This window comes from Nuphar pumila, chromosome 12, assembly GCF_984573655.1.
Source record: "Nuphar pumila chromosome 12, dmNupPumi1.hap1.1, whole genome shotgun sequence".
NCBI classification, from domain to species: Eukaryota; Viridiplantae; Streptophyta; class Magnoliopsida; order Nymphaeales; family Nymphaeaceae; genus Nuphar; species Nuphar pumila.
The window spans coordinates 31,364,704-31,388,919 of record NC_143260.1 but is presented as its reverse complement, the minus strand read 5'-3'; the positions used below and the strand labels follow the sequence as shown (position 1 = coordinate 31,388,919).

Genomic DNA, 24,216 nt, shown 5'->3' with positions numbered 1-24,216 from the left:
TCCACGTGTGAGCTCCTCACCGGAATCAATGGTGGTGAGGAGGTGGAAGAGGTGAATGCAAAAAGAAAGAGAAGCCTACTCATTAGAGAGGGAAGGTTGAGAGAGGAAAAGGAAAGAGTCTTCATGAGACTCAGTTTTTTGTAAACCCCTTTTTTTCTATGTTACCATTTTTTTTTCTTTTTCCCCATGTAACCTACCTCATAATTGAGGCATTGTAACCCCCAACTTCTTAAATTCATGGGAAGCCTATAATGGAATAGAGCCACCTCTTTTGGAAACTAGTGGAATGGTGTTTCCCATTCCAGACAATTGGGTTTCCAACCATAGCCACTCTCTCAGCCTCCTTCTTGGAAAAAAAAATGCATACTCCTACTTTAATACCTTCTTAAATGAGTATTTGATGGTCTATTTCAAATTTCAAAAATTCAATCAAAAATCGTTTTTAGTAAAAAGTATCCCTGACACACAAGGGGATTTGAACCAATGTTTTTCTCTCTAAGGGGTAATGAGCCCCACAAGTGCGCCACTACTTGTTTTGTTGCATATTCTTGCAACAATAATCATTTTATCCTCTTTTGATGCATTTTACAAAATAGCATTTTTTTGACAAAATTTCTGGCATACAAGGGGATTCGAACCAACATTCTCTTCCCGCATAGGCAACCAACCTCACCAGTGTGCCAACTCTTACTTGGTTGCACTTCTTTGCGACTAAAACTACCTTATCCCTTCTGGCCGTGCGTTCCGCCACGACGCTATTACCTTTCTTGTTGTTTTGTTTATTACTCCATTATCTTTTAAGCATATGTGTTGGTTTGTAGTGATCTTCCTTGAACTTGAATTTGAATGCCCAGAAGGTCTGAATCGCATTGTTATGGTATTCTAATATTGCAAAATCGAAGACCAATCTTCTTCATTTATTTATTTATTGAAAAGACACTATTTTTTTTCAGGGTTTTACATCCTTCCCACCTAAAAAAAGAATTTCGTCTGCGAAATTCGTTATAAGTCAGATACAACCAAGTCAGAGTATTTCTCTTTCATTGCTTCTTTGAGCTCCCAGGTACATTCTTCGAGCCCATGGTGTTGCCATCGAACCTTAATCAGTGTGATGGTCGTGTTCTTCATCACTCTTTCGCGATGATCTACAATCTCCATGGGTCAATCTACAACTTGTCATAACAATAACTTCTAATTTGATTTAATAAGAATAAATCTAAATCAAATTTCAACAAAAGAAAAATCAAATTCAATACAAATAAATCCAAATCAGATTTCAACACTCAAACAATTATGACGATTACAATGGGAAATTGGTGAATCAAGAAGACATAAGTTCACAATCTAATTCAGCGTTAACCGATTAGTAACAAGTGAGAAATTACATACCAATGCACAATCATCAAGTTGGAAATACGCAGCCCAAAGGAAATCCAAAAACCGAGCGAAATTCCTAGTTAGAGAATTTTGTTGAACAGTTGGCGTGTGAGTAAGGGGGCAACGAGTTTGGAGTTTTAACAACACAACCAAAAAATTAGAAATTGCATACAAATATTTTTCTAATGGAAGATTAAACATCAAACACTCAAAATTGGTAACAAAACATACTTCAATTAATTAGAATGCAATCAACCAAACTGCCAAAATAGAAACATGTTGGTTAGGGATGATAAAGATAAACTGGTAGCAGCATGAAGGGTGGGGGGTTCTAGCCGATGGGGATAGAGCAACAACTCTGGCATCACACGTTGGCCGACAATATCTACTTCGACAACACATAGGGTGGAGTCACTAGGCCACTTCTTGATGGAGCATCCCATGTGGAGCAACGCAAAGGGGATGAGTTGATGGGGGTGGGAGGCATTCTCCTCTTCACTCCAATGTCTTCTTCTCTCAAGGAATTTCAAATTAGCAAAAAAAAACACCCCTCCCCTCTTCATGTTCTTTTCTTTTTAAGCACTAATAGGGGGAGGAGAGGCAACATCTCTCTTCCCCTTGGGTTTCTAACTCACTGCCCATGGGACTTATGGGGGAGGGTATGCTCTAATTGGTAGAATAAATCCCAAAAATGGGCAAACTAGATCTCGATCCAACAAACGAGGTCCAGCTTGGCTTGGGTTTCAAAAAGAAAAAAATTAAAATTAATAGTTGAAATATTTTAATAAGTAAAGAAATCCACCCGAGATCCCCATACAACCACCAATAACCCTAAAGAGATCCTAATGAGCTATTGGACCTAAATCCTAAAAAATAAAAAATCATAATTGCTTAAAAATAAATTAAAATAAATCTAACTATTAAAAAATTTGAGTTCTGGACTCATCATGCCTGAGGTGAGCTGGGTTCGGGTGACTGGACTCAAGCTCGCCTAGATGCGTTGCATCAAAGACAATGATCTTGTCCAAATTGCCTTAAATGGCCTCCCTATTGAGAATGAAAGCTTCATCACATGGATCAACATTGAAGCTTCAACCACTCGTTTGCAAATCTACATGATCTCTTTATGAAAAAAAAAAGGTTGTTTATGCTGCACACAAAAAAAAAACTCCAACTCAGGAAAATACCCACAATGTCTTCAATGCCTCTAGAGCTCGAGTATGAGGGCATGGATTCTACAGAGGTCGAGGCAGGTGCCAAGGAAGAAACTCTAATCAAAATATGCAAAACTTCAATCAAGGATCTAAAAATTGTCAAAATTAAAGGGGATCTGTGACCTACCAATATTGTGGAAAATGAGGTCACATAGCCAAGAACTACTATGAGATACCAAAGGCCTTCTCTGCCATGTCTATGCACTAAAGCACAAATGATGATTGGTACCTTGACACTGGTGCAGCAAACCATCTGACCAAGGACGATCAACAGTTTTACAAGTCCCAATATCAAGGGAGCGAGTTGCCCCAAAGGGATTTGGCGCAGTGGGATGGGGCCTAGGCTGCTAGGTAGGCAGTCTAGGTTCAAATTCCAAGGGCATCACTCCATGCACAAGCTCAAGCGTGGAAACTCCCTAGAGACAAGGAGTAAGCCCACAAAGTTTTATGCTGCTAGGACAATGATCATAAGTACAATAGGCAGGGCTAGCACGACTAGGTCTATGATCATGGGGGAGGTTTCTTTGTGTAAATATAAAAAGAAGGGGGAGAGTCTATTATGATTGGTAATGGTAGTTTTATCATCAAATGACCCTACCTTTGCCTTAAAAAATATCCTATATATTCTCAATATTATGATAAATCTTTTATTTGTGAGCCAATTTACTATGTATAATGATTGTATTTTCAAATTTACCCCATTTGAATTCTTTGTTAAGGATCAATAGATAGGCATGATACCTCTCAGGGGATAGAAAACCAGCGAGGGTCGTTATCCAATTAAGATAGGCAAAACTCATATAATGGTGACCTATGCAGGAAGGAAAGCATTGTTTGATCTATGGCATCAATGTCTCAGTCAGGCCAACAAGAAGATTATTTCTTTTTTAAATTATAAACATGTTATTTCTCTTAATAGGGACAAACAAATAAAAGTATATGAAAGTTGCTTGCTTAATCAGGAAAGCTCACAAGATCCATTTTGGCCATTCACAATCCCACACATCTCAACCCCTTGAGCTCATACATGTTGACGCTTGGAGTCCTGCTCCAGTGATCGCGTGTAAAGAATTTCAATATTATCTTTTAATCGTGGATGATTTCACATGATTCTCATGTTTTTTTCTATGCAGTTTAAATCTCAAGTGTTTGATTGCTTCAAGAACTTCAAACAAATAGATGAAAATCAATTTTGGTATGTTATTAAATATTTTTAATGAGACAATGGTGGTGACTTTAGTCATGATTTTAAATCCTTCCTCCAAAATCATGGAACTTGCCTGCACACACCAGAATATAATGGTTTGGTTGAGTGCAAACACAGGTATATAGTGGAAACCGATCTAAGTATGTTGAATGTAACATCTCTATCCTATGAGTATTGGGTTGATGCCTTTCAAACAACAACCTACGTTATCAATCGGTTGCCAACCTTGGTTCTTAGACGTAAGTTGCCTTATAAGCTTTTTCTCAAACACTCACTTGATTACCAACATCTTCATATTTTTTGTTTTGTTTGATACTTGCTTATAACTCCATATAATGTGTCAAAGTTTTAAACAAAAGTTAAAGCTTGTTTATTTCTCGGGTGTGCATCTCGGTACAAGGGATCACTACAAGAAAGCAGGTCATTGCTGATGATAATTATCATTGGCAATAACTAATTTATGGTCGACAATAATATCAATGATGATAAATATCATTGCACTTGGTGTTGGCATATTAAGGTCGTTTATATTACTATTTTTTATGATAATTATATATTGTCATCTTTAACATTAACAGCTCTAGGAGATCGTCAGTAATATCATCCTTACAGTGGCGATAAATATCGTTGGCAATATTAATTAAATATGATGATAAATATCATCAATCTGCGTATCAAATTTCCTTGTCTAATTTGCTTCCTTTTACAGTTCCTTTTATGTTTTGTTTCAACACTTCTAGTCCCTTTTGTTTATAATGACTAATGGGCAATCTGCGTATCAAATTCTACAATAAATTAAAGACAAACAGATGCAAAAGGTTCTCCTCAATTAAGTATAGAGACAAGGATCTTCACATCAAACTAGTAGAGAGAAGGATCCATACATTAAAGTGGACACAAATCAGAAGATGACAGATTCTTTCAAATGGAAAAAAAAGAGAAAGAACGAGGGGATGACAAAAAAATGTGGGATGTCTCATTTTCTTCAGGAGTCAATATGGACTTATAAATTAGGCATAATTGATATGTTTCTTGGCATATACTTCAAATTTTGCTTGAACGATAAGATACGATGGGTTAAATATTGCTAAATTTGACCCTTATAATAAATTTTGTATATTGATTTGAAAATTTGGGCACTTCAAAATTGTGTTACATGTTTCTTGAATTCTTGGCATGCTTCTTTTCTTAACTTGGTTTGACAAACTTGGAGAAAATCTTCAAACCTAATTTTGATTGAGGTTTGTTGCAGTAGCAGAAGGCTTGAGCTGATAGGCCCACCCTCACGGTATGGATCTGTCATGTTTTTTGTAATTTTTTTATATTAGATTTTTAGGCTTTTCCTTTCTATTAAAAGAACTGCCTTGCTACTCTAGTATGAAATCAGATTTATCGTGGTTGGGGCAAGTAAGGCTGGATGGTCATATCCTCAACATGAAGTTTTACATCACAGGGAGGCGAGTACATTAGTGACCCGACTCTCGATGAGGATTTTCCTTCATCATCGAAAAGGAAAAAAATAATAATCATTTTGTGGACCCGGTTCACTTTCCATGTCTAATTGTCATCTGGCTTATCAGCATGCCGAAGAGAAGGCCAAACCGGGTCATAGGGAACCCAAACCAATGTGGGCTGGAGGGCTGGGCTCACCTTCTGACGTGGCTGCCACATGGCCTGAGCTTGGGGCCCGCCCTCCGATTTGTGGGCTGCTCATGAGAATGTGAATTAGGCTAGAGCACGTGCAAGCTCCACCCAGTCATCCACTAGTGACAAAATATTTGAAAATGTTTGAAGAAAAGCACCCTCGTCCCTTATCTAAAGAGTGACATAAAAGATTAGCGTTCCTTATTTGGTTACTGAAGCCAACGTCCACAAGATAGCGCCAGTCAGGGGCTAATTTCCTCAATTCCAGTATTGTCACGATTACAAATACAAAGAAAGAAAGATTACATTACAAATAAAGAAAAGATTACGAAAACAGTGCATAAAAAAGAAAGTATCAACCAATATTATAATCCGAAACGGTTACTTGAGATCACCATATATATAGTTATATTATATACCTCCATCACTCCCCACATCTCACTCAGAAGGTAATACACACAGTAGATACATAGACGTAGAGAGAGATCACCAACAAAACATGAAGAAGATGCGCACCACAGCCCTCATTTTCACCTTCATCCTTCTCTTCTTCACCTCCTTCCCCTCCTCTTCCTCACAATACCTCACTACCCCAATCACCCCAGACAGTGCCTGCAACCTCACTGTCAACCCCTCCTTATGCAAGTCCCTCTTACCCCCACAATCACTCTCTACCCTCTCCGGCTACGGCCGATATCTCGTCAAAAAGTCACTGGACCAATCGGCGAGATTTTCGTCCCTCTTCGACCAAACCATAAAAAAGAACGCCACCCTCACACCACTGGCAGCAAGTGCACTCAACGACTGCATCCTTCTCTCCCAACTCACCTCCGACTTCTTGCTCTCCTCCCTCTCCACCCTCAACTCCAACGACATCACCAACCTGCCCAGCGTCCAAGCCGACTCGGTGCACACCCACCTGAGTGCCATCATCACAAACCACCAGACATGCTTAGATGGGCTCACCCAAGCGTCCTTCTTGCACCCCGGCCACAAACTGTACTCCCCACTGGTGAATGGATCTCAGCTCTATAGTATCTCCCTGGCCATGTTCGCGCATTCCAGCGCACCTAAGAGCAAGAAGGCTGACCCGGACGGGAAATTGCTGGACGAGCTGGGAGTAGGGAGCGATGGTGTCCCTCGCTGGGCGAACAAGCACATCTTCCAGTCTAGCTCCCGAAGGAGGATGGCTCTGCAAACGGTGGGTAACGTTGTCGTCGCACAGGACGGTAGTGGGAACTACCGAACTATCAGCGAGGCGGTTGCCGCAGCGCCCCACCACAATGACGGTAGGAACGGATACTTCCTGATACACGTGAAGGCGGGTGTGTACCAGGAGTACGTGACCATAGCTGCGAACCAGAAGTACATAATGATGGTGGGAGATGGAATCGGGAGGACAGTCATCACTGGCCAACGTAGCGTCGTGGATGGCTCGTCCACTCTCATAAGTTCTGCAACTTTATGTGAGATCTCGCCCTTTTGGTGCTTACATTTGTTTACAGTTTCTCATGGTTACTGTATTTTTTTTATCTCTAGCTAAAACTCAAAAACTCATAGGCGTGAGCTTTATTTCAGAAATTTGATCCATTTAATAGGAATTGCACTTTTGATCAAGTAGCTTTGACATAAAAACATGATTTTCTAAGACCATTAAATTTTAAAGCCTTTAAAACATCTTATACAATGTGCTCGGACGATCTAAAACATATTTTTAACTAACTAAACCATATTGATATCTTAGTTGTAGGGCTTGACTCTAAAAATAATATGTAATGGAATGTGCTGATTTTACTAGATCGTATGATACACTCGAGGATAGCCAATATAAAGCACAAATGACACTTACTGTAATAATACTAATACAACATCAATGTTGGCATTGCTGCAGCTGTACTTGGGAAAGGCTTCGTAGCAATTGGCATCACAATTCGCAACACGGCTGGGCCAACCAAGGGCCAAGCAGTGGCAGTCATGAACGTCGCTGATCACTCCACATTCTACAAATGCAGCATCGAGGGATACCAAGACACCCTCTGCGCCAGCACCCTCCGTCAGTTCTACAGGGAGTGCGACATCTACGGCACCATCGACTTCATCTTCGGCGACGCAGCAGCCGTCTTCGAAAACTGCAACATCTACGTTAGGCTGCCTTCTTTTGGGCAGTGCAACACGGTGACTGCTCAAGGCAGGACGGACCCGAACCAACACACTGGCTTCTCCTTCATAAATTGCAACGTCTTGGCTGCTCTTGATCTCTCTGGCCAGCCCGATGTCAAGACCTATCTGGGTAGGCCTTGGAAGCAGTACTCAAGAACGGTGTTCATGCAGTCCAATCTTGGCAGTTTGATTGACCCTGATGGTTGGTTAGCTTGGTCCGGTGATTTTGCATTGAGCACGTTATACTACGGGGAGTATAACAACCGTGGACCTGGTGCAGACACTAGCAGGAGAGTGAACTGGCCTGGATTCCATGTGATGACCAAAAATGAGGCCAGAGCCTTCAGTATGCCCAAACTTGTGCGTGGAGAAGATTGGCTGCCGAAGACAACTGTGCCATTCAATGCCTGATTGGTTTGTAGGGAAAGAAAATTATAGATTTAGGGTATTCTGACAATGTCTTGAGGTCACAAGGCTTCTTGTATTTAATTAGGCTTTTTCTACGTAAAGAATTCGCTTCTTGAGAAGTATGTCACCTTTTTTATTCCTTAATTGAACAATATATAGGATTTGAATTTTTGTATGTAGAATTTCGTCGTAATTGCTTCTATTTTTGTAAGTTTTATGCAATTTTGATGGGACTTTTTCCCACCATGCATGAGTGAAACCAACATCAAATCATTAGGGTGGAAGTGGGTAAAAGTACCGTGCTGGCACAAGTGGGCCTCAGTTTTTCTTGCCATCTATAACTTTTCATGTGCAAATATTTCTATCCGTCCACCCACTTGAAAACATTGTAGAGAGGTTTAGCTGGCTGGTGGCCTTTTTCATGAAAGGCCATTCCCCTCCATGGGAATGAAACAAACGGGGTTTCCCTCGCCCAATAATCATGTGTTTCATTTTATGTTTCAAAACTTCTATTCCCTTATTTTTTTTTTATAGGCAAGGTGGGGTGTTAAGCAGATCCCACCAGATATACAATCATACTATTGGGAATTGAATTTGTAACGTCCCAACACAAAGTGACGTGCACTAACTGCTCCTACCAGCATAAAGGCCAATCTGATAGGACTAGAGCCTCTCCGGGGATTTACTTTGTTGGGGTGGGGGCATGTTTTAAGTGATCTGCAAGTCAGCATTCTATTGGGAGTTTGATTTTTTGGTATCTTAGAAGGTCGCTAAATCATTTTTTTAGATCTAAAATTTTAAAGTTAGTGCACCTAAGCAGTGGCAATAATGGGTGAAATTGGCACAACCAGATCATGTATACTAGCTTTATGCTTTAACAAGATTTACATCCAGAGTATGCCGGTAGAGTCACTTGACAAATATAGATGCCTTAACGTATAGCTTGGCTGACCTGGTCTAAATGGCAACTTACCTGCCCACATGTAGCTTATAGTATGAACCAATATGAGCATCTCCGCCTTTTCACATATGTATCTAAGTAATGTCTCAAGGCTAGCAACACCGGGCGTTACGGCACCAATGAAGGGTGGCCCTTTCTTGCCGGAGCTACTGCTCTAACTCTTCTATCTCCTCCAATGCATATCACAACTGATAAAAACGGCAATCTTTGAATTCTAATTATCGAATCTCTGTCACTCTCGATCCATCTAACCCCATTTAGGGCATCCATCACACAAGAGAGAGAGAGAGAGAGAGAGAGAGAGTACAAACTTTCCTTCATTGTTAGAAGTGAGAAGAGGGATCTTTCCTTGTGTATTTGGTTCTGCAAAACAAGAAACTAAGCACCAACTTTCTTTCCTCACGAGATTTGGTTCGTGTAGAGAGAGATAGTGGCCAGTTTTCCTTCATTTGTATGGTTCAGGTTCAAGCTAAAGAAAAAAGGAGAGGGCCCGTGTTCTTCACTAAGTGATTTGGTTTGTGCAGAAGCAGGAAACCAGAAACCAACTTCATTATATAGTCTGGTTCATGTGAGTAAACCTGGAAAGATAAGATGGATGACTTAGACATTGTGGCGAAGAAGATCAAGTGGAGGAGAATATTTTTTGGTTGCTTCTCTGTCATATTCATTGTTGCAACCGGAATCGGCATTGCCTCGGCCGTCATGGGTGTAAACAAAAGCAGCGAAGCCGACTTCAATGGCGAACAAGATACCTCATCTTCTTCAATGGGTGAAATCTCTGCAATTTGTGCCCAGACTGATTACAGAGATGCATGCATCTCTAGCCTGTCTTCTGCCATAGTTTCTGATTCATCTGCTGTCCACCCAAAGGAATTGATCAAGGCAGCATTGAAGCTCACAATTGTTGAAGTCACCAAAGCCTTGAACCTGTCAATTAAAACTGCTTCACTCAAGGGGTCTCTTGATTCCATGCAATTACAGGCACTTGCTGATTGCCAAGAACTCCTTCAGTATGCTGTGGATGAGCTTCAAGATTGTTTGTCAGACATCTCTTCAAATGAATTGAAGGATCTCCCTAATAGAAGAGATGAGTTGAGAAATTGGTTGGGGGCTGTCATGTCTTACCAAAGCTCTTGTATTGATGGACTAAAAGGGGAGCAATTGAAATTGACCATGCAGAATGGACTTGTGAATGCCACACAATTGACAAGCAATGCTCTTGCTATCATCACAGAGATCACCTCCCTTGTCATTGATCTTCACATTGGCGTCAAATCGAGTCGCCAACTCATAGAGGACGACAAAGAAAAGCTTCAACATTATAATACCGCAGAATATCCATCTTGGTTTAAGTTGAGGGATAGAAAGCTCTTGGCCCTTCATGATTCTGGCAAAGTGACACCAAATGCAGTGGTTGCCAAGGATGGAAGTGAGCAATTTAAGTCAATATCTCAAGCCCTTGAAGCAATGCCCTCCCAATACAATGACAGGTATGTCATTTATGTAAAAGAAGGCATCTATGAAGAACAAGTCATTGTGACAAAGAAGATGAACAACGTTTTGATGTATGGTGATGGACCAAGGAAGACGATCATTATAGGAAACAAGAATTATGTGGACGGGACAACGACCTACCGAACGGCAACATTTGGTGAGTATCAAGAATATACTTTATACACAAGCATAGCCGGGGCTGCTAAGATTGTTTCATTTTGAAGCTGTATTAACAATTACATCAATTCTCTGGGAACTACTTCTTTCATCACTGAGTCTTGAGGCTCTTTATGCTTAAAGTACCAACACCAAAATCACATTTTTATGTTGATTTATTTAGGGATGTAGGCATAATAGGCTGTTTATTCTGACTTTGGGATATTTAAAAATTCCCAGCTTCAATGTTTTACAATTTCACACTATAAGGTCTAAAATTCCGCAGTGACGATCAAATTGTAGATTTTATTGCCATTAGACTCTAGATTGTTCTGTATCTAGTATCTCCTACTAATAGTACCACGTAGGAAGTCAAAGATATTAATTCAGTTGTTACTTCCTTGGATTGAAGTAGAAAGTCGAAACATCTTTTGAAGATCATCTAATTCATTTACTTGCTTTGTTAGTGGCGATCGGAGATGGCTTTATCGCAAAGTCAATGGGATTCCAGAACACTGCAGGAGCTGCAAAGAACCAGGCAGTTGCACTCAGGGTCCAGTCGGACCAGTCTGCCTTCTTCAATTGTCATATAGATGGGTTCCAAAACACCCTTTATGTGCAGGCCCATCGTCAATTCTATAGGGACTGTGCTATCTCAGGCACCATCGACTTCATCTTCGGAGACTCTGCTGCAGTTTTGCAGAACTGTTCCATCTTTGTAAGAAGACCAATGGACCAGCAACAGAACACTGTCACGGCTCAGGGAAGGAATGATAAGAGAAGTCCAACAGGAATAGTTATACACAGTTGTCAAATAAAGCCTGATGTTAAGCTCTTCCCTGTTAGATCCAAGATCCCAAGCTATCTGGGTCGACCTCTGAAGCAGTACTCAAGGACAGTGATCATGGAATCAAACCTGGGGGACTTGATCCAGCCACAGGGATGGATTCCTTTGGATGGTGACTTTGCTTTAGACACACTATTCTTTGCAGAGTACGGAAACAGGGGGCCTGGTGCTAGCACTAGTGGAAGGGTAAAATGGGGAGGGTACAAACTGATCAATAGTAGCACAGAAGCACTTGAATATACAGTTGGTAATTTCATTCAAGGTGGACTGTGGCTGAAGAGTGTTGGGATACCTTATGTTCTTGGCTTACTGAACTGAGGTTTGATTGCAGAGTGTGTAAAATACATCCATTGGTCCTTTAAGGACTTCCACTGTAGTGAACGGTGGAATGTGGGTCGATAGCCTTGCCAGTTTGGTCTAACCACCCCTGGTGATAGAGAGAAGTTCCATCTTTGAGGTTGATGCAGGTGTTCACCATGCTGCAGACAATACCGGACGGGATGAGTACCTATACTTTGTTTGTAGGTTAGTAGCAGTTGATAATATCCAAATGTTCTCTATTTACCTTGTAAATGTTTAAGATGATATTAGAAAACTCGTATATGTTTCCCTTTACATTGATGTTGAGCTTACTTCCTCATAATTCTTTCTTTTTTCCTAAATTAAAAGGAGTGGCATTTGATGGCAGCTTATAACCCTCGAACTTTTGGAAAATCCAATCTCAATGAGTCATGCCATGATCATTCAACTGCTCCCATGGGAAAAAGATGCCCCAAGTAAGCAAACATGTCCGATATATTAAGTGATATAAAATTATATATATTTCATGTATAAATAACATGGAATGTTTTTACACGAGTCAGCTCGTGTTCAACTCGTCTCATTCAGAGATGAGCTCGGCTCGGCTAAACACAAACACAAGCCGAGCCACGAACTCAATCTACTGGTAAACGAGCCAAGCCTGAACATGCCCTATTCAGTTCGTTCAGCCCTATTCACCGTAGACATCATGTTTGACACATTCATCACCCAACTGCAGGAAAATATTCAAGACCTCACAATCAGTTCATCAAGAAACCAACACCTCATCTACACTTGAGGGTTTATTTAAATAGATATATCATTAGAACAAAACGTAGGCATAGTAAACAACAATGACAAACTACTACAATCTCACAACACGCACAGTTCACAACTCAGAAACCAGCTGAGAAAGGAACACCAGTTGCAGGGAGCCACACATCCCCTTGGATGAAATTTTGAACTGTGTATTGGCTAGCCTCTGAGGCACTGGTAATGACCTTGTATCCGGGCCAGGTGACCCTCTTGGAGGTGCCTGCACCCGCACCCTGGTTCAAGTACTCCCTATAAACAAGGGTACTCAGTGCAAAATTCCCGGACCACTCCAGCCAACCGGCCGGGTCCACAAGATCATCAATCTGGGACTGCATGATCACGGTCCGGGAGTACTGCTTCCATGGCCTGCCCAAGAAGGTCTTAAAGCTTGACTTGACTGGGACCAGGTCCGACGCCGCGGCCAACTTGCAGTTCTGGATTGAGATTCCGGTGTTCTGGTTCGGGTCCTCCCTCCCTTGGGCAGTGAATATGTTCTTCTGGTTCGGGTCGGGTTTCCGGGCATACAGGTTGCAACTCTGGAAGACCACGGCCGAGTTGCCGAAGATGAAGTCAACGGTGCCGTATACGTCACAGTCGCGGTAGAACTGCCGGAGCGAGTGCACGTAGAGTGTGTCTTGGTAGGCGACGAAGCTGCAACGGTAGAAGGCCGAGAGGTCCGCCCCGACCCGGAGAGCCACGGCTTGGTGCTTGCTCGGACCCGCAGTGTTTTGGAAGGTCATGTCCCTTGCAATGAACCCGTTCCCTACCACAGCTATATTGCAGATGAAAAAAATGCAAAAAATTAAAAGAAATGGAAATGCCCAGATTAAATATGTTTGGATCTGAGCAAGATTTGGATCTAGATTGGAAATTATTAATTTAGAATCATGTTTGCCAAACTTTGCACATAAATTGTAAATGTGAAACCTGAGTTAGATATTGGTCAGATCTATATATAACCCTAACAAATGTCATAAATTTGGGTATTGTCATTTTGTCGGCAATGAAAAATCTGGCAATATAACAAATTTAAAATATTTAAGAAATAGCTTTTATGGAACAAATATCGAGAGGGAGAAAGAGAGAGATTCTTGGTTAAAACTTTTCTTTTATTTATTTTTTTAAGAAACATTTGGTGAACCTTTGTCATAGTTAAAACAGTAATAATTCAATTTTGTAAAATTTACAAAAGTGCTATTTCAATTATGCCTCTTAATTTTTAAAGAATTACAGATGTCCATTCAATAAAAGAACACTTAACAAAAATGTTATTTAAGAAAAGATCATTAAAAAAATAACTTTTAGCCTACACTACCGTTGATTTTGCTTTTAGAAGTCTTAAATAATTAAATAGAAAACCCACTAAAAATGCAATAATGATAAACACTAGGAAGCAATGAGATCACTTTCTTTCTTGAGACAGATGATTGTGAAGACAAAAATGATAACTGCATGAGGAAGATATATTGCCCGCACATTACGGGACCAAACACCCACATGCCTGATAATTAATGACTAATTTCCACAACACCCGATGATGTGGATAAGGGTGTCATTGACATGTGTTTGACCTGGACCCAACCCGTACCAAACCCTATAGGGTCAGGGTTAGGTGATAAATAAGAAGGTCTGATTAGAACCTGGGTCCAACCCAAAAGATCCGATTAATAAATGGAGCTGTGTATGGTTTGTGAAGTTACATACCAGACCCGGGTCCTACTTTCAGGAGCTTTCAATGGAGTGAAAACCCGCGTAACTCAAGCCTTCAATTTAGTTTAGAAACCTCATCAAAACAAAGAAGATAAAACTAGAAAGAAATTTCTCAAAAGCAGATGATCCTCAAAAATTGGCAAAAATCATGGTCCAATCAGGCCCAAGCTCACGGCCTCATCCATTGTTTGAGTTTGGGTTGGATTTTTACATCTGAGTTCAAATCCGAAATCGAAACCCAACAATTGTATAAGAAATATATAGGACAAATAGTTTATCGGTTTCCTGGTTCGGTAAGGAGTTTTACCATCTGGCTGTCCCATTTATGTCATGGCTGATCATCTCTCGGTTCTCAAAATGAAGCAACATAAAAAATATATTAAAATTTGAAAAGAGTAAACATCATGATAAAGTAAATATATTGTCAAATGAGCAAAAAATTGAAAATATCGTGATTTATACAAGATTATATCTGGTTTTTGGAATTACCACGGTAAAATCGCCCCGGCATCGGTGAGAATGGTCTTGAAGAGAAACTCCAACTAAAATAACAGTTACAAAATATGAATGCCATCTAGGTCATGAATGGAAGCAACTTTTTTGTTAAATTTCTTCTAGTTTTAACACCCAAAGGCTGTGATTCTCACGTGAAAAACGGAAAGAGCCATGCAAAAGTAGTTGTCTCAATAAATAACAGGGACCCACATGAAACCTTGTTTGCCTGTCAAAAGGTGACTTTTTTGTTTCTTCTAGTCTAGTGTGTAGCTTTTAAAAATCTGTCACTAATGGAGCATTTATTTCCATGCACATCTTTGTCAATACCTACCCTTCTTCTAAAATGAGAACCAAACTTGCTCATTTTTTTGCTGTAAAATTGTACAGTTTCCATCTAAAAGTAGGGCTGATAAACGAGCGGAACGAACCTAGCAGAGAACAGGGTAAGTTTGGGCTCGGATCGCTTAACAATGGATTGAGCTCATGGCTCGGCTAATGTTCGTTTTTAGTCGAGCCAAGCTTGAGCTCAGCTCATCCCTGAATGAGACGAGCCGAACACCAGCTGGCTCATGTAGAAACTTTTCATCCTATTTATAAATAAAATTACACAATAATTCATATTTTTGTATATATTTTTCATTCATCTTTTTTTTTATATATTATATATTTTTATATATTATACCTAAAATATATATTATGCATAATATATATATATATATATATATATATATGTTTAATTATTTACCAGCCCTATATATCTAAAAGGGTACTATCTCCTAGTTCCAATCATATCTTCATCCCCTATTCTCCGTAAAAAGTCTTCACTTTACTACTAAAACTTCTAATCTACAGATAAACACAGCCCAAGATGCAAAAAATGTCATTTTATTCAATAATTCAAGGGGGTTTTGAGGGGCTGAACATTCAAAATGCATTATACTATTATAGAGAAGGAAACTACTATAAACAAAGAAGATGAAGGTACCAACGGGGCCTCCTCCTGGTTGGTTGGAGCTGTCAGTGCACGTCTCCTTGTGGTGGGACGTTGCAGGTTCAAAACCCCATAACTGGTGAGGTCTGCCTAACTCAGCTTGCCTTTCAAAGAAAAAAAAAGACTTGGAGAACGTTCGAGATAGACAGATAAAACAAACGGGCTGTTTGAAAAAACATAAAAAATGATGAGCTTTTTCAGAGTGGGACAAGAGAAAAAATAAGTTTCTTTCTTACCTTCTTAACAAATCGGTTTCACTCGTACCCTTATGTTATCCCTATGGTCATATATATCTAGGAGGGTCAACGGGGTTAGTTTTGGTTTCTCAGGACTCGACTCAAACCAAATCCTTTAGGGTTTGGGTATGGTGATAAATATGAAGACCCGATTAAGACTCACAATTTTTCAATGAAAATGATAAAGAAATATGGTTTTGCTGAGTATGGTCTGGGTTTGGTTCATGTAGTTTTTATCGGGTCTGGGTTTGGTTTTTCTTATAGTGAACCTGAATAAACTTAGGTCCAGACCCGATACCATACAGAAAAATCTGATACAACTCCGATTCCACCTGGGTTTGATCCAAACCCAGACACGTTGTTTTGATCAAATCATGTGTTCTACATCATTCATTTAATGATCGATGATCAACTTTTAAACTCACAAAATCTGACGGATTTTTTAGCGATTCAAAAAATCAATGATTGATAAAGACACAAATTTTTAATTTAAAAATCATATTTTTAGTTGAAAGACACGATTCAAGGGTTTATTTTTATTAAATCGATCTAACTAATCCTTCTATAAGGTCATATTTGATGAAAACAACATGGAACGTAAGATTTAAAAGGGGTACGAAGATGGGGAATGACATAAGGAATAAGTGGAACCCCTTCATAACTAGATAAAGTAGGTTTGGTAAAAGAAATTCCCCGAAGGGATAAAAAATAAAAAAGAAAAAAAAAACGTAGTGCCCCAGTCACTTGTATTAAATGGAGAAAATCAAGCTGGCAAACTGGTTATTCATCACATCACAATCAATGTAGAAGATTATCCCCACTTGTCAAAAAATACTTCAACTAAGCTGATGGGTCTTTACCTGGTGAACTTTGTATTGAGAAATGGTTTACCTAGTGATCTTCTAAAGAACATTTTGCCCAGAAACTACTTAACCATTTATTTTGAAAGGATATTGAACATAACCTATGAATTAGTAGAAATTTTGGTCTTTATTATCTACAAACATTGCAAGAATTCCTTCATGAATTGAACAAATAATTTAAAAAAAAAAAAATCAAGGGAGCCAAGTAATTTAGAGGCTGTTAAGCTTTGTATTTGCTATACTCGTATTCACCTTATAGATGGATATACATTACTATAGCTCGTAAACGTCCCACAAGGGCTCCACTCATCTGGTAGGGATGACTTGTGAATGTTACCAAGTTGACCAGACTTCCCAAGTTCGAAACAAAAAAAGTTTTTAACCGAAGAAACATTCATATTGTAAAAATACCACGAATCTTCGAGATTTTTTTCATTATTATTATTATTATATATATATATTACATTTTCTCGAAATCCTCATACTCATATTTGACACGTTGATTTTCAAACCGTCCACGTAGATGCTCTAGTGAAACAAATAATAATAAAAATGAAAGAAAGACTGAGCTCCTTATGGTTCCTGCAAAGCGTGTAAAGTTCTGTTTGGATATCGTGCAAAACGCAATACAACCCTCACCTCATGCTTATATCATGACCACCAAAAACGTAAACTTGTTCACGTTTTCCAGAGAGAGAGAGAGGTTGCTCTGACTCACCGACTGTGGCGGACCGGAACGTAGTCCAACCGTCCTGGACGTTGCGGTTGCCGGTGATCACCGTCTTCCCGATCCCATCTCCAACAAACATGAGATTCGTCTTCCCCTTGGGCACGTCCACGACCTCCTGGTACGTCCCCGACTTTATATATATCACGTACCTGCTCTTGCTTCCGCTCGGCGCAGCCGCGACCGCGGCCGACACGGTGGTGAACTTCCCACTCCCGTCCTGCGCCACCACAACATCCGCCTTGATCCCACCCACCGTCGTCTGAAGCAACCTCCTATCGCCAGCAGACATCCAGCTGGGGAACCCATCCTTGTCCTGCGCATAGACGGACCCAGACCCACTCTTGGCCTCCTTGGGCTTGATCTTGGTGGCCATAGACAGGGAGTTGCTCACCAACTTGGTGATGTTGTACAGCCCGTTTTCTATAGCGTTTCTCACCGAGCCGTTGCTGTAAGAGAACCCATCCAGGCAGGTGTACTGGTTAGTCATGGCCGCGCTCAGGAGGGTCAGGACCTCCTCGGACCTGGTGGAGTTCAGGATCGACTTGAGGTCCTCGGTGGTCACGTTGAGCTCGGTCAGCGTGTCCGAGAAGAGCTCCTGGCAGTCGGTGAGTGCGGTCCTCTGCCTGAAGTCGAGGCGGGAAAGTCTCCTGAAGATGGAGCTGCAGCTGCTCGAGGAATACTGGACGCCCTTCTCGATGTCGTCTATGGTGTGACGGATCATTTCGGTGACGGATTTCTTGGCGAGGTTGGGCAGGGTGGAGAGGGTTGACATGCAGAGGTCATGGTAGAGGGTGCCGTCGCAAGCGTAGGTCGCAGCCCTGAAGTTTTGCTCCTCCTCTTCGAGTGACCTTGAGGTTTTGATGTCTTGGTGGGAGAGGCATGGAGGGAAGAAGAGTAGAAGTGTGGCTGTGAAGGTGAAGGAGAGAAGGTTGATGTTGCTCCCCATCGTTTTTTTTTCCTGTGGCTTGGTTGTGTGTGAGATTGAAAGTTGGGGTTGTGATTATATAGGATTTCTATGAGTCGAAGTGATGAAATAATATGAAGAGAGTCTGCATTTTTTTTAATGAGTAGTAGACGTGTTAGAATAATGGCTCATTATTACGTGGTGGCACCGAGTCACCGACAGGGATGATGCCCAGGCACATGGCGTATCACACCTAGCTTGGGAAAGGAAAGGGCGCCTTTGTTATGGTTGGGCAACGGGCTGGGCGGGTCATGGGCCAAGCCGAGCATGTCCGACATGGGCCAGGTTTGGTCCAAGGTTTTAGGGTCCAGCCATTATGTATCAAGCCCGATCCGCTGGCTACGGACTTGAGTTATTTATTAATTTTTTTAATATAAAATTTTTAAAATTTAATTATTGCATAATAATTTGATAATTATTATGTTTAAATTAATTAATTACATTAATTTTATTAAAACTAAAAAGAAAATTAATTGGGTACATGAAAAGTTGAAAATTTATTAATTATTACTATTTACAAATAGATCTAGGTTGGGTCGGGTCGAACATGATCCGCTTCACATTGGCCATGTCATGTGCTACCCCACATGGACATGCCATTTTTGTGGCCTGTCCCTAGAGACATGAGAGGACAGCTAGACACAAACACAACACGTACAGTTAATATTTTAATATTAATTTAATGTTATTTATTTTTTAGTTTTATTTCAATAAAAATGTATTTTTAATAAAAAAAATATCAAAATATAGTTTTTTATTGATTAAAATTTAAAAATTTTGTGTCTTCTTGTCTTATGCTTCAAATTTTTTTTTTTTTTAACTTTAGGGTATGTTTGATGCCTTGTCCAGAGTTTGATGAAATGAACAAAAAAGACAGAATTGAACATTGGGTATGTTCGTTTCACAACAATTGTTCCTAGTCCAACATTTGTTTGGACCATATTCAGATGCTATGTTCTAAATATTTGTTGTTTGATGACGATGTGCAGACAACTGCTAGTGACATTGAGAGTGGAGATCTGAGCATAGACCGAGACTTCGACGAGTCACTCTTCGACGTCAGTGATGGCCATTGTTAGACCCGACCGGTGCATAACGAGCTTGAGGACACTCCCCCTCAAGTTGATGCATGAGGTCAATCAAGCCCAACTTGTCAAGTAGTTGATCTCAACCAAGTGCCTTGGTGAAGATGTCAGCATGTTGATCTTTGCTAGAGATGAATTGAGTAGTAATGATGTGTTGCTGAAGTTTCTCTCTGATAAAATGACAATCGAGCTAGATGTCTTTGGTACGTTCATGAAAAATAGGATTTGCCGCAATGTGTAAAGCAAACTAATTGTCACAATATAGAGTGGCAAGTGCATCTGGGGGAAAACTAAGATCACATAGAGGTATTTTAGTTATTTTACTAACGGGATCGAGGATCAGGGATGAGACGGAGAGAGAAAAAATATAAGTCCATCCCCGCTTCGATCCCCGTACGGATTTTGATTTCAACCTCCATCCTCGCCTCTATCACCGTTTTATGTCCTCCATCCCCGATCCAAACAGGGGAGGCAGGCTCAAACCCGGTTTTCCCTGCCATTCTTATACAGGTCCAATTCCGATAGTGACAACATTGCAAAAAGTAGATTTTTTAGGATGTATCGTAAAATCACGGTGCAATCTAACAAGACACTAGAGATTCAAGTAGCTAGCCTAAAGTTCTCAATCTCCTTGATTCACGGTGCTCTTGGGAGAGAGGGTGCCACAAAAAAGAAGTCAATATTCACAATATATCGTTTATTTTTTAAAATGCTTAATTTTAGTTTTTTTTTAAAGGCAAACTGGGGTTAGGCAGACCCGTACCAGTTATACAACTATACCATTGGGATTTTGAACTGACGGCGTCCCAACACAAGGTAACTTGCACTAGCTGCTCCTACCAGAGAATCCGAGCCCCGTTGGTTAAAAATGTCTAATTTTAGCCTGATCTTAACGCCATAGACATTTTTTGTGTGGCCTTTATGCTGTTCATTTTTTTAATTTTATGTATTCTATAAGGAAAGTTCTATTTAAAGGCCAACGTTTTTATCCTAATTTAAAAAATAGGGCTCATATTTCTGAATTTTCTGATATTAGTATATATATAGTTTTCTGAAAACAGACAAACAGAGGTCTATGTTATTTAATTTTTAAGTAACTCAGGTCAAATCTACAGTCAAATGATAATAACAGCCTGCATAATCAAATTGCAAAACATTTACTTATTTTCTTTTTTATGAGGATAAAAGAATAATTTTCAATTCTAAAAGAAAATATGGGAAACCAAAGAAAATTGTGTTACTCAAGGCGATGGACACTTACTTGTTATACCACATATGAGATGAAAATGGTTCTTTTTTTATTTATTACTCAAAGAAACCACATATGAGATGAAAGACTTGGTCTCGCTGACTCAACCTGTTATACCATCGTCGTCCCAAAGGTGTAAAATTTTGAGGCTAAGACCCTTGTCTAACCAGGGGTTTCTCACCCATGAGGATACCAAATACTCTCTCTCTCTCTCTCTCTCTATATATATATATATATATATATATATATATAACACATCCCTGCTATATATACGAAACATGCTAAATGATTTTTTAGGTTTTTTTATTTCTTTTAAATTTTGACTATACAGATCGATGTGATAGGGATAAACTCTTGAACCAAGGAGGTGGTATCCCATGCGGTAAGCAGGGTCCTGCATCAAATTGAAGGCCAGGGATCGAATCGATCCCTCTGCCGCATGGGGCAGCTGTTGTTCTGGTAGGGGTCCACCCTAACCCCAGCTTGCCTTTAGAAAAAAAAGGATCAATTCTTGAAGAGTTCTATACTGATACATGAGTGAGTTTTTATAAGGTTCGGAAAATAAATGGTCCAAAATCTTTGTAAATTTTTGAGACTTTAAATCATTTTTTTTATTGAATACACATGATCTAGGTGTGGATTTCTAGTAAATCGATTATGCCCAACACATTTATGAGGTCAAAACCGTAAAGAAAACACCAAAAAACTCAAGAAAACCCATTTACAATGATATATATATATATATATATATATATATATATATATATATATATATATGAGTAATGCATTCCTTAGGGCCCCTTTTTGTTAGGTCTCTTCAAAAATTATAGTTTTAAGTATTTTTTCTCATGTCTAACACTGTAGATGTGATCTATAGGTTTTGTTTAGTGGAAACTAGCTTTTGGATAGCCAGAATTTGACATACAAGTTTTCCGGTTATCCAAAATCAATGACTGTGAAGGCAATGGCTCAAAAAAACATGATCCAAGAGTCTATTCCCACTAAATCTAGTATGCTAAACACATCTAACTGTACAAATCTAAAATAAAACACTTAAAACCTATGTGGCAGGACTAAAAATGAGGCCTAATATATATATATATATATATATATACTCGCGTTTTAAAAATATCACTAGATTTTCCTTACCAATATTGTTTGCGAAGGACAAGATTCATGACTATGGGGGGAAGTACTCCATGTCACCACCCAATTCGTGCAGCGCCTAAGTAAGAGTCCTTAAGTTCCATGAAGTATCAATTAATGTAAAAACAAACAGTTAAAAAGCAAAAAAAAAAAAACATAGCTGCCAAATTAATGCATAAATATGCAATTTAAAAAGAGAAAGATCACGTGCAATTAAAAAGCAAAAACTCACGGCCGCAACCCTCCAAGCCACAGGTTTCAACGGGCCTGGTTTACCGGGACTCAACCCTAACCAAAACCTATAGGATCGGGTATGGTGATAAATAATAAGATCCAATTAAGACCCCGGTCAGAGCCCGAAGATCCAATTGATACTTGGACCCAGCTATAGTTTGTGAAATTTTATACTAGACCCGGACCCAACTTGAGTTCGAATTAAGACCCGCAAATTTTCAATGTAAAAATGATAAAAAATATGGTTTTATTGGGTATGGTGCGGGTTTGGTTCATGTAGTGCTGATCGGGTCCGGGTATGATTTTTCTTATAGTGGACCCAATTAAGATCGGGTTCAAATCTAATACCATACCTAAAAATCTGGTCTAAGTCTGGTTACACCTGAATCCGAACCAAACCCGACTGTTAACACCCCCTACTCCAAACCATATATAGTGACATGTTTTAAACCGCAATTTCTTATTTTCCAAAAACTCGTGAGAAATTGAATTTTTTTCATAAATCTTGCATTTTTTTCAGCAAAATATCTGCAATAAAAAAATAAAAAATAATAAAAAATTTATTTTTTATAAGAAAATATTAATAAAAATTATTTAAAATAAAAAACACATTTTTTCATGATAAATAGCCATTTAAAACGTAAATATCACGTTTAAATTGCGGTATTTTATGTTTTTTCATAAATCTCACTATATTTTGAAAATCTTGCGAGAAATTACCGTTTTAAACTTTCAGACAATTTCTCGCGATATTATCGCAAGATTTTCATAAATCTCGCGATATTTGTCACTATGCTCCAAACTATATATATATATTTGGTGGTGGTTGCCCGTGGGGCCCTTATAAATGGCGCTCTTTCCGATTTTCTGCAAAAGTGGGCCCCGCGCAGTTTAAGAAACTGAGGCGTACGTTTAAAAAGACAAAACTCGCAACACAACTCCTTATCACCCTCCGATTTCAGAGATGTACGGCCGTAAACATCACAACATGTACAGTAACAGTGGACTGGATCATGGTCCAGAACTGGAGCAGCAAGGTAAGCCGGTCCGGGAGAGATTCCCATGCAACGAAACGAGGGACGTGGCTTAATTTTCACCACGCAATGGCAGTCAAGCTATCACAAGAGGACAAAGTGAGGCTCTTGTCACAGTGTCAGATTGGATTAGGAGGGATCCACCGGGCCCTACTACCGTTATGGTAGAGGTGGCTAATGGGCCGGTTTGACCCATTAACCGGAACCAGCTCATTGAAATCCTGACCGAAACGGTCAAAGAGCTACAGTAACGGTCTGGACTCAACCCGTGAACCGTGTAGTGGGCGGTGCCAGTTTTACCCCTGCCCAAAAACCACTCATTTAACCCTTGAACCAAACCAGACCAACCCGCAAATCCTCCTCAGCCCATCTAACAACCCGTCCAGTCAATGGTATTGGTTATAAAACCGTTAGTTTCGTTTTTTTTTTCTAAAAATCCTCCCAACAGTTATAAATGGCTAGTTTGAAGAGTTTTTATGGTCAAATGAGCTTAAAACACACCAAAAAATTATTTTTAACCCTCCCAACAATTATATTTTAAGGATATTTTTTTCTTTTTAATTTTAATTTATAATCTACTTGTAATTTTTTTTTTTTTCAAAATTTTGAACTTTGGTCCCGTGGTTTTTTTTGGGGGGGGGGGGGGAGGGGGAGGGGGTGGGGTTTCCATGTAAAATCATGGTGTTTATTTTTATATTTTTCAAATTTTCTTGATTATTTTTCAATTCTACCTCTTATATAACGGTTGAACCCGTGAACCACCCTGCCTAACCCCGGCCCAACCGTGCTGGTTCCACTGGGCCGGTGGGGTTTGACCTTCTCACAAACGATCTGGTTCAATGAACCGGCCAGTTAATGGGCCTGAACCTGCTGGGCCGTCTGCCACCTCTACCTT

The 24,216-nt window shown here is 39.7% G+C and overlaps 1 protein-coding gene and 2 pseudogenes across 1 annotated transcript; 2 read left to right on the top strand and 1 right to left on the bottom strand.

Moving 5' to 3' along the window:
* Window positions 1-5,941: 5,941 nt before the first annotated feature.
* LOC149820532 (pectinesterase pseudogene) lies at window positions 5,942-8,610 on the top strand (annotated as a pseudogene).
* A 952-nt stretch (window positions 8,611-9,562) lies between these two features.
* LOC149820531 (pectinesterase pseudogene) lies at window positions 9,563-11,786 on the top strand (annotated as a pseudogene).
* Window positions 11,787-12,533: 747 nt separating this feature from the next.
* LOC149820530 (pectinesterase-like) lies at window positions 12,534-18,763 on the bottom strand. Its single transcript, XM_089982696.1, has 2 exons — window positions 17,598-18,763; window positions 12,534-13,356 (listed from the first exon to the last, which is right to left on the bottom strand). The coding sequence occupies exons 1-2, from the start codon at window positions 18,553-18,555 to the stop codon at window positions 12,665-12,667; spliced, it is 1,650 nt and encodes a 549-aa protein (XP_089838822.1). The 5' UTR covers window positions 18,556-18,763; the 3' UTR covers window positions 12,534-12,664.
* Between the last annotated feature and the right edge of the window lie 5,453 nt (window positions 18,764-24,216).